Source organism: Nerophis ophidion, linkage group LG12, assembly GCF_033978795.1.
Source record: "Nerophis ophidion isolate RoL-2023_Sa linkage group LG12, RoL_Noph_v1.0, whole genome shotgun sequence".
NCBI lineage: Eukaryota > Metazoa > Chordata > Actinopteri > Syngnathiformes > Syngnathidae > Nerophis > Nerophis ophidion.
Genome location: NC_084622.1, coordinates 45578858 through 45590816, shown reverse-complemented (window position 1 = coordinate 45590816; position 11959 = coordinate 45578858). Strand labels below are relative to the sequence as shown.

General features: G+C 41.6%; 1 protein-coding gene across 6 annotated transcripts in view; it reads right to left on the bottom strand.

The window, feature by feature from the left end:
• Positions 1–11959, bottom strand: part of LOC133563489 (serine/threonine-protein kinase BRSK2) — a 554636-nt gene that overhangs the window by 40906 nt on the left and 501771 nt on the right. For all 6 annotated transcript variants that reach the window (XM_061917646.1, XM_061917648.1, XM_061917647.1 and 3 more), the window contains exons 16-17: positions 9506–9629; positions 976–1156 (exon numbers count right to left, since the gene is read on the bottom strand). In XM_061917646.1, the coding sequence (XP_061773630.1) occupies positions 976–1156; positions 9506–9629 (305 nt within the window). The remainder of the gene's footprint in view (positions 1–975; positions 1157–9505; positions 9630–11959) is intronic.

The following is an 11959-nucleotide window of genomic DNA, read 5'->3' as shown; positions in this document are numbered from 1 at the left end:
TCCCAGGGATCATTCTTGCGATTACTCTGCTGCAGAATAAGTGACAACAAGCTACAGTTAAGTCAGAAAGTCAAGTGCAGCAGCAGCGATCGTTTATTTTTTACTCTCCACTGGACTTTTAACATGGATGAACAGTTTTCTAAACTGGACTTTCAATCGAAGCAGGGGGTAATAATTAAAGGAAGACCAACGCTGGAGCTAAAAGGTTTGCTTCAGACAGTGATCTCCATCAAGACAGAGACTTTTAAAACTGAAGAAAGATAAGGAAGACATCCATAAACAAGTTATCGATGCTTTTGTTCAGAAGGAGCGGCGCATGGACTTAATTTATAAGTAAAGGTAAGACCATAATAACGTTTTGTTTTTTCTTAAATGTGCTTTTTTGTGTGCTATAGTTTGTATGTGTAAAGAATGCTGGTATGAGCATTTAAAAATAACACGTTAACTGCTGCCAATCAAATGGTGAATAAGATACTCTTTAGGGTTCATATGTTTGTAAATCTGACTGTGATGAAGTCAGTGCCTCACCAGCCATGAACTTCACCGCACGTCACTGATATATATGTGTGTGTATATATATATATATATATATACACATATATATATATATATATATATATATATGTGTATATGTATATATATATATATATATATATATATATATATATATACACACAAGCACAGGCTATATCATCCCTACAAGATGAACAGGTGAGCCTGCGGAAGAGGCTTGTAGGGATGAGCCAGAGTGTTTTTTCCTGACCTAATGTATATTCTGTTCTACCCCGGTATTGAGCACTGTATAACGGATAAACCACAGAAACATTGACTTATATATATATATATATATATATATATATATATATATATATATATATATATATGTTTGCGTGTGTACAGGAAGTGATTGATTTGTGTGATGGACCTGATATCAATGTTCAGTAGCAGCACACACTACATTTGGAAAAAGCTGACCTGAGAGCAGGGTGAAGGTGACGGAGTAGATGCCGTTCTCCTTGGTGGCAGCTGTGCTCTCCGTGTAGGTGATGTCCACCTGGAATTTGACCGGCTTCTGGAAGACTGTCGGACCAGCTGTGGACTTGTACTCCGCTCGGAAACTGGTCTGCGAAATGACGCTGTGGCTCAGGCTTGGGATCTAGGAGCCAAATATCAACCAATACATCATCATGAAACAAATGTAAGTGATAAGGGTTTGATCGACTAAGATATAAATAAGTGCTTAACGGCATGTGCAAACTGGAAAATGGAATGTGCTATTAGTGGGCATGTTGCTGATGATCCACTAAGACTGTGTGTAGTACAATTTATAAGAAGTGCATAAGTGGTGCAGACCCGCCATATTTAATTGAGGTTTTTTGCGTACATACCATACCGCCTGTCACTGTGGAAACAAAGCTTAGCTCTGGAATCAATCAATGTTTATTTACATAGCCATAAATCACAAGCGTCTCAAAGGGCTGCACAAGCCACAACGACATCCCCGGTTCAGATTAGACGGTTTAACTGTTGCGTGGAAGCAAATAAGACAGTCAGACAGTGTGGGGTGAAAGACAGGAATATGCATCGTATTTTTGGATTATAAATTGCAGTTTTTTTTATTTTTATAGTTTGGCTGAGGGTGCGACTATTACTCTGGAGCGACTTGTGTCAAATTATTAACACATTACTGTAAAATATCAAATAATATCATTTATATCATTCACCTAAGAGACTAGGCGTATATCAGCAATTATTACACACACACACATACGTCAACCAATAAAATTTTGGCGGGGGCGGGTCATGGCCATACTTGCCAACACTCCCGGATTTTCCGGGAAACTCCCGGAATTCAGCGCCTCTCCCGAAAACCTCCCGGAATAATTTTTTTCCCGGAAATTTCCTGAAATTCACGCCCCCTCCAGCTCCATGCGGACATGAGTGGGGACAGCCTGTTTTCACGTCCGCTTTCCCACTATATAAACAGCTTGCCTGCCTAATCACGTTACAACATCTACGGATTTTTAATAAAAAACTGCACACACAAGGAGACAAAGCAGAAGAACGAGGAAGTTACAGCCATGGCGACGCCGTCTGTAATAGAGTGATTCTATGTCGTCTGTTGCCATCTCCTGGTGAATGTTGGCTATAGCGTTATGGGGTTGCTTTTTGATTGGCCAACGATTTACGTGGTGTTGTTCACCTGACGGCAAGTGACTCTCGCCAGTACGCGAATGGCAGAACAAAGGTTACTCAAATAGTGAAAGGTAAGTGTTGTTGTTGTTTTTTTTTTTTAGAAACCAGCAAGCACAGTACAGTTAGTAGAACAACTGTGTTCTTATTACTGTTTGATAGGTGCCGTCTGAAATTCAAGTATTTATTTTATTTATATATATAATAGAATATATATAGCTAGAATTCACTGAAAGTCAAGTATTTCATACATATATATATTCATATATATATCTATGAAACATATATGAAATCCTCTCGAGTTGGTGAATTATACTCCTCCCCACTTAACCATGCCCCCGCCCAAACCACGCCCCCCCAACCACGCCTCCACTCCACCCCAGACCACGCCCCCCACCCCCTGAAATTGGAGGTCTCAAGGTTGGCAAGTATGACGATAGGGCGAAACTATCCTTGCCCAGAAACACGTTCCTGGTTTGCGGAGTATAAATATTTGGGGTTTTGCCACCAGCTGCTAGACTGGATCTGAACAATCTAAGTCTGAGACTAGATCTGACCACTATAAGACTAAGACTAGGTCCGACCAATCTAAATCTAAGACTAGATCCGACTAATCTAAGTCAAAGACTAGATATGACCAATCCAAGTCTACGCCTAGATCTGACTGATCTAAATCTAAACCTAGATTTGACTAATCTAAGACTAGATCTGACTAAGACTAAGACTAGATCTGACCATTATAAGTCCAAGACTACATCTGACAAATCTGAGTCTCATATTAGATCTAACCAATCTAAGTCTATGAGCATGAACTGATGAAGCCTACTTGGATGAGAGGCAAAACGTCTAAGACAGAGGTTCTCAACCTTTTTCAGTGAACATTGTTTGAATTCAAGTAATCCCTAATCCAAGGGTCGGGAACCTTTTTGGCTGAAAGAGCCATGAAAGCCAGATATTTCAAAATGTATTTCTGTGGGAGCCATATAGGTGGCGACTTGTCCAGGGTGTACAACACCTTCCGCCCTATTGTAGCTGAGATAGGCGCCAGCACCCCCCACGACCCCAAAGGGAATAAGCGGTAGAAAATGAATGAATGGATGGATGGATGGATGAATGCAACTAAATGCGTGCATTTTTAAGTAAGACCAACATTTTTAGAGTATAATAAGTCTCTTATTCTTTTTAATAACATTGTTATTCTAAAGTTAACCAATAATAAATATAATACTTATTACCATTGATGCGACTTCTTGAACAGGTGCGATAGAAAACAGGTGGTTGGATTAAAATGCATGAGAATGTTTTATAATTTCAACGTTATTTTTAACACTGTGATTACCAGTGGAATTATTCATTACTTATCGTGTTAAGCAATGTCAGCCAAGATTTATCTGAGAACCAGATGCAGTCATCAAAAGAGCCACATCTGGCTCCAGAGCCATAGGTTCCCTACCCCTGCCCTAATCAGAGCAAAGCATTTTTGGTTGGAAAAAAAGAGATAAAGAAGTAAAATACAGCATTGTGTCATCAGTTTCTGATTTATTAAATTGTATAACAGTGCAAAATATTGCTCATTTGTAGTGGTCTTTCTTGAACTATTTTGAAAAAAAGATATAAAAAACAACTAAAAACTGGTGGAAAAATAAACAAGTGATTCGATTATAAATAAAGATTTCTCCACATAGAAGTAATCATCAACTTAAAGTGCCCTCTTTGGGGATTGTAATAGAGATCCATCTGGATTCATCAACTTACTTCTAAACATTTCTTCACAAAAAAAGAAATCTTTAACATCAATATTTATGGAACATGTCCACAAAAAATCTAGCTGTCAACACTGAATATTGCATTGTTGCATTTCTTTTTACACTTTATGAACTTACATTCATATTTTGTTGAAGAATTGTTCAATAAATATATTTATAAAGGATTTTTCAATTGTTGCTATTTTTAGAATCCATCCATCCATCCATCTTCTTCCACTTATCTGAGGTCGGGTCGCGGGGGCAACAGCCTAAGCAGGGAAGCCCAGACTTCCCTCTCCCCAGCCACTTCGTCTAGCTCTTCCCGGGGGATCCCGAGGCGTTCCCAGGCCAGCCGGGAGACATAGTCTTCCCAACATGTCCTGGGTCTTCCCCGTGGCCTCCTACCGGTTGGACGTGCCCTAAACACCTCCCTAGGGAGGCGTTCTGGTGGCATCCTGACCAGATTCCCGAACCACCTCATCTGGCTCCTCTCCATGTGGAGGAGCAGCGGCTTTACTTTGAGTTCCTCCCGGATGGCAGAGCTTCTCACCCTATCTCTAAGGGAGAGACCCAAACTCATTTGGGCCGCTTGTACCCGTGATCTTATCCTTTCAGTCATGACCCAAAGCTCATGACCATAGGTGAGGATGGGAACGTAGATCGACCGGTAAATTGAGAGCTTTGCCTTCCGGCTCAGCTCCTTCTTCACCACAACGGATCGATACAACGTCCGCATTACTGAAGACGCCGCACCGATCCGCCTGTCGATCTCACGATCCACTCTTCCCTCACTCGTGAACAAGTTTCCTAGGTACTTGAACTCCTCCACTTGGGGCAGGGTCTCCTCCCCAACCCGGAGATGGCATTCCACCCTTTTCCGGGCGAGAACCATGGACTCGGACTTGGAGGTGCTGATTCTCATTCCGGTCGCTTCACACTCGGCTGCGAACCGATCCAGTGAGAGCTGAAGATCCTGGCCAGATGAAGCAATCAGGACCACATTGTCTACAAAAAGCAGAGACCTAATCCTGCGGCCACCAATTTCTAGGCGCAGCGTTGAGGGGTTCCGGTTTGGTATTTTTAGAATATTTTTTAAAAATCTCACGTACCCCTTGGCATACCTTCAAGTACCCCCATTTGAGAACCACTGGTCTAAGACAAACAAAACAGTCCAGTTGTGATCGGTCGAATGAGACGGCAATGGCCTGGATGAAAGAGAACGTTCATAGGCATGTTTTTTTTTAAACAATTGCTGCATATGAGAAAACCTCCATAACATCTGAAGCACATGAGAAAAATATGGGTAGTGAGGGACTTAACCTAATATTCTTTCGAGTCACCCAACATTGTGCTCTTCCTCCTAAAATGAATTTGTATGCCCAATAAAAAAAAGGTGCGTTGTGAAATTGCTGCGTTTCACCCTGGTGATGTGGAGGGTTGACATTCCATTAATGTGAGTGTGCTTCAAGATATAAATTCCGAGAGTTTGGGTGCCAATCTCCTGTCGGAAATACCAGCTAGCACATATAGGGGATAATAGCTACCTCCAGGGATGGAGGAACATATTTGACACTGACCTCTGCAGGCAGGCCGAGCATGCTCGCATTTATTTTCGACTTTGTTCAAATCTAACGAAGGTGAGCATGGGTTATGTTCAATCCCGCTGGCTGAATGCCCAACTAGAATTCTGCTAATGCTGCAGTTATGCATATCCACTATTTCTACGGCCGCCGCACACTGGCATGTCCTCACACCGCTCATCCGAACAGTCGCAGAAAAAACAGAAACACCCGCTCAGTAGCCGACATTGGCGGCAAAGCATCTATATGCTAATCACCCGTGCTTTTTGTTGATTTTCTTTTCACCTCCGGTTGAGTCTGCAGTCGGGGGGAAAATAGAAGATGAGCACAAGCGGTTGGCTGAATGGCTACGTAAATTACGAGCGTGTTCGCAGCAGACCTGAGGCGCGCCGCGCGTACCCGCAAAGCGCGCACCTGGGAGGAAAGGCTAACAGTCAGCAAGCAGCAGACACTCAGTGAGGTCAGGGGGGGAGATGCGACGACTCGACTAAGATCACTTTTACATGGCACAGGTCGGCTTGCTGCTGTCAGTTTTACAATTGAAAATAACTCTTCACTGGAATAACCATTATTATTATTATTATCATCAGAGTTCGAACATTTTAATTTCATTTATTGCCAACCTTGAGACCCCTGATTTCAGGAGGTGGGGGATGGGGGGCGTTGTTGGGGGCGTGGTTGAGAGGGGAGGAGTATATTTACAGCTATCCATCCATCCATGTTCTACCGCTTATTCCCTTTGGGGTCTGGGGAGGGCGCTGGTGCCTATCTCAGCTACTATCGGGCGGAAGGCGGCGTACACCCTGGACAAGTCGCCTGCTCATCGCAGTATGTGTAGAAATATTTTTTTTATAATTGAATCACTTGTTTATTTTTCAACAAGTTTTTAGTTGTTTTTATATCTTTTTTTTCCAAAAAGATCAAGAAAGACCACTACAAATGAGCAATATTTTGCACTGTTTTACAATTTAATAAATCTGAAACGGATGACAATGCTGTATTTTACTTCTTTATCTTTTTTTTTTCAACCAAAAATGCTTTGCTCGGATTAGGGCAGGGGTAGGGAACCTATGGCTCTAGAGCCAGATGTGGCTCTTTTGATGACTGCATCTGGTTCTCAGATAAATCTTAGCAGACATTGTTTAACACGATAAGTAATGAATAGTTCCGCTGGTAATCACAGAGTTAAAAATAAAACATTCTCATGCATTTTAATCCATCCATCCATTTTCTGCCCCACCTGTTCGAGAAGTCGCATTAATGGTAAGAAGCATGTCACTTATTATTGAACGGGACAAGCAGTAGAAAATGAATGGATGATTGGTTGGTTATGTTATTCTAAAACGCATTATATTCTAAAAATGTTGGTCTTACTTAAAAATGCACGCATTTAGTTGTATTCAGTGTTAACATTTTTATATGGCTCTCACGGAAATACATTTTAAAATATTTTGCTTTCATGGCTCTCGGTCAAAAAGGTTCCCGACCCCTGGATTAGGGGGTACTTGAATTAAATACATGTTCACAAGGGGTACATCTCTGAGAAAAGGTTGAGAACCACTGCTCTACAAGCCATAGATGTTATTTTCACATATGCATGCACAGTAGATGGCAGTATTGTCCTGTTTAAGAGTGTCACAACATTGCTGCGGCAGACGAACTGCTTTATGGTAGACGAAAACGTGACTGCTGTTGTTGTGTGTTGTTGCCGCGCTGGGAGGACGTTAATGAAACTGCCTAACAATAAAAACCACATAAGAAACCAAGAACTCGCCCTCAATCATTCTACAGTTTTAACGTCATTGGGCAGGCACTCTGTCTATATTGTGGGAAAGCAGACGTGAAAACAGCCTGTTGACACGTCACTCGGGTCCACATGGAGCTGGAGGGGGCGTGCCCTCCAGCTCCGCCTGAATTTCGGGAGAAAATTTGTCCCGGGAGGTTTTCGGGGGAGGCGCTGAATTTCGGGAGTCTCCCGGAAAATCCGGGAGGGTTGGCAAGTATGCATTTATCAGACTTACTGATGTTTAATACTAGAATAAGTACAGCGAGCTGTTGGAGATATTTTATCAGTCTGTTGTGGCCAGTGCCCTGTACTTTGCAGTGGTTTGTTGGGGGAGCAGCACCAGCAAAAAGGACTTAAACCGGATTGACAAACTGATCCGGAAAGCCGGCCAAACTATTTGCACGGAGTTGGAGGCGTTTGTGTCGGTGAGGGACAGGAGGACACTGGACAAACTGCTGGCCATCATGGACTATCCTGCCCACCCACTCCAGCAGACAATTGAGGGACAGCGGAGTTCATATTCCAACAGGCTCCTTCAGCTCCGTTCCCACAGTGTTCCATTCAAGAACCCCTTCATTCCGCACTCCATCCAGCTGTATAATCACTCGCCATACAGCAGCAATAGATGATATCAACTGCACTCAAATTACATTTCATGACCTAAATGTTAACCAAGTAGTACTGATATTATTGATTACAAGCGCTAACTGAGAAACTATTTATAGCGGCGCCGTAATCACTTCCGTGTCTGTTCGAGTGGTCTGCTGCTCACTTACCTCCTTGCTGCCTGTAAGTTTATTCTAGATAATGAATCATGCATCTCACCTGGACATGAGATGTCTGAATAGGTAATCCGATAAGTTGGTACACTTTGACAGCCATTTAAGACCTGGAACTGATGAGGACGGGACAAAAAGCGCTTGTTCGCCCCCCTCCTCCCTCCCTGTTTTTCTTCACGAGGTTTATGAGACATTTTTCATCTAAATAGGAATATATGAACATCCAAACAATAAGCATCCTAATGACAGCAGACATTGTACAGTAAGTGGTGTATTTTTTTAATTAATGCGCCATGTGCTTAAAATGATCAAAATACATAAATATTGAATGTTATTAGAAATGTCCCCATTACTACATGATATATATACTTACATTGTGTATATAAAACCCTAATGGAGGTGTTTGGATGTTATTTTAGGGCAGGAGTAGGGAACCTATGGCTCGCGAGCCAGATGTGGCTCTTTTGATGACTGCATCTGGCTCTCGGATAAATCTGAGCTGACATTGCTTAACATGATAAGTAATGAATGATTCCACTTGTAATCACAGTGTTAAAAATAATGTTCAAAATATAAAACTTTCTCATGCATTTTTAATCCATCCATCCATCCATCCGTTTCCTACCGCACCTGTTCAAGAAGTTGCGTTACTGGTAAGACGTTATTTATTTATTATCGGTTAGTGTGGCGCTTGCCCTCCTGGGGGTTCTTCAGACCACCAAGCACCGACATGAGAGCCTGTTTCAGGGTTACAATATTGGTTTATTTTTCAATAAGTCCCTCAGTTGCTTTCCAGCAATTGTATTTTTCTCTTTCGTTCTCGCTCGCGCTCTGGCTCCAGCCCCAAACCCGTCTCTCCTCCTTTCTACTGCTTATAACAAAGCGACAGGTGATTAGATAACAAGGCCCAGGTGGACCATCTACACACCTGTCGCTGATTTCGAGGCCGGTCCTGGCACACCCTATTTCGCTGCAGGCCCGCAGGCCACGTCCCCTCCACAGTTAGCTTCATAATAACATTGTTATTAGAAAGAATAAGAGACTTATTATTCCCTAGAAATGTTGGTCTTACTTAAAAATGCACGCGTTTAGTTGTGTTCAGTGTTAAAAAATATATAATATGGCTCTTACGCAAATATATTTTAAAATATTTGGCTTTTTGGCTCTCTCAGCAAAAAAGGTTCCCGACCCCTGTTTTAGGGGCTCTATAGACAGAAGTGAACGGCTCCTATAGGCTCCATTGTAAGCGGAATTTTGATCAAATGTATTTAATAGTTAGAACGCATTTTTAAAAATCCATCCGTCATGTATTTCATAATAATTGTGAACGATAGGCGCAATTCCAAAAAAAAAGTGCAGTTCTTCTTTAAACTTCTTAAATTTGTTGGACAATGTCTATTTAAGCATTTAAGTGGATCGTACCGAGAGAAATGCTTGAACAATGTCGGCCTTGATGGAGCTGAGAGGTTTGTCCCTGATGACAATGAAGATCTGCTCCTCCTTTTCCAGGTTGATAAAGTTACCAAACCAGGATTTTTTGGCAAGTCTGTGGAAAGGGAAGAAAAACAATGTGTCACTGCCACCACCCATGCATCCTTTCATTTATTCATGCTGTACTGTACACAGTTACAAATAAGATGGAGCCTATCACAGGGAACATAAACAAACAACCATGGTCACAATGGACAATTTACAGGCTCCAATTAACCTTACATGCATGTTTTTGGGATATGTACCTGGAGAAAACCAACGCAAGAAAAAGGGCTAACTCCACACAATGCGCCTCACTGCTCTAATGAATTAATACCATGTATTCCATGTGTGTAAATAGTTATACATGTAAATGTGTCAACGGCATTCAACATATTTCCTTGAATTCCCGCTGGGGCGCTAATTAATTTAAAACATCTTCTCACTCCTGCGCTTACCAAAGGCATGCGGTAAAAGTAAGGATGCGCTAATTATTTTAAAACCTCTTCTCACTCCTGCACTTACCAAAGTCTTGCAGTAAAAATTTGAGTGTGATGTAAGCTTGGACCTTAAATCCTACTGAATAGCTCTTAATCTTCTTCCCTTTATGCGATTTCAAATTACCGGCATTGAAATCAGCCTCCTCCATTTTGAAAATGATGACAGGGGAAGTGCCACTCGTGACGTCACGAGTTTGACCAGGCGGTAATACTAAGCATGCGCTAATTATTTTGCGGCAGTAATTCAAGGCAGGCGCATACTATATGCCCTGCGGCAATTCAAGGAAATACGGTAAGTCCCATCTTAATACTCATTTGTACTGTATACTCTAGCCTTTAAAAAGACCCCCCTCTTATAGCAGTTGATCTGCCGTTTCTTTTCTGCACTTCTGCGATCCCCTCCAAGTTTTCTCATTGTGCCATTGGGTTGAGTTTTCCCTTGCCCTGATGTGGGAGCTGAGCTGAGGATGTCGTTGTGGCTTGTGCAGCCCTTTGAGACACTTGGGATTTAGGGCTATATAAGTGAACATTGATTGATTGATTGAACAGTAACACCTGTGAAATGGGCCTTGAGTGTGTACTTGATGTGCTTTCCGTGACCTTCAATGAAAACATTCACAGGGGATGGAATCTAGTAATCACAGAGTAACTCAAGATACAGTACACTAGTATACAGAAAATGTACAATGAGTGGTATTTATTAGCAGCTTTTATTCATTTTTTTCCCTACACTTTGAACCCTGCTGCTTATAAGTCAAAATGGCTAATTTACAGATTTTTCTTCTCTGACGACCATTTTTTTGTGAAGATTATGAGACATTTGGGATGGTCTCCTGCTGGCCCCACTATGGACTGGACTCTTACTATTATGTTAGATCCACTCTGGACTGGACTTTCACAATATTATGTTAGACTCACTCCACGTCCATTGCTTTTGGTGTCCCCTAAAGCAGTGGTCCCCAACCTTTTTGTATCCGTGGACCGGTCAACGCTTAATAATTTGTCCCGCGGCCTGGGGGGGTGTCCTTTTTTTTTCTTTTTCTTCTTTGTCATGAAAAAGGGATGTTTTTGTCATGAAAAGGGGAGTTTTTTGTGGTTGGTGCACTATTTGTAAGTGTATATTGTGTTTTTTATGTTGATTTAATAAAAAAATAAAAAGTTTTTTTTTTTTTTATAAAAAATGGTGGTTGGGGACCACTGCCCCAAGGTTTCTCATAGTCATTCACGTCGACGTCCCACTGGGGTGAGTTTTTCCTTGCCCGTATGTGGGCTCTGTACCGCGGATGTCGTTGTGGCTTGTGCAGCCCTTTGAGACAGTTGTGATTTAGGGCTATATAAGTAAACATTGATTGATTGACATTTTTCATTTAAATGGGAATATATCAACATCCAAGCAGTCCGCATCCTAATGACAGCAGAATTTGTACAGTAAGTGATGTTTGTTGGCTCTCATGAAGTCTGCAGTGAGCAGTAATCAATGATGAAGAAAAAAAACGTACAGTACAAAAATTAATACGTACAGTAAATATGACGTGTTATTAAAACGTGCCCGTTACTACATTACATATACACTTACATCATGTACAATATATAAAACCCAAATGGAGGTGTTTGGATGTTTTTAAGGGCTTTATAGCCAGAATTGAGCGGTTCTCCTGGGCTCCATTGTAAGCAGACTTTGGATCGCATTCATTTATTATTTAGAATGCATTAAAAAAATATATCTGTTCGTCTTCATGTCTTTCATAATGATTGCAAACGATTGGCAAAATGAAAAAGTTCCCCTTTAAATAAACTATTGGAATTGTTGTGTGTCTGGATATTTAGCATACCGTATTTCCTTGAATTGCCGCCGGGGCGCTAATTAATTTAAAACCTCTTCTCACTCCTGCGCTTACCAAAGGCA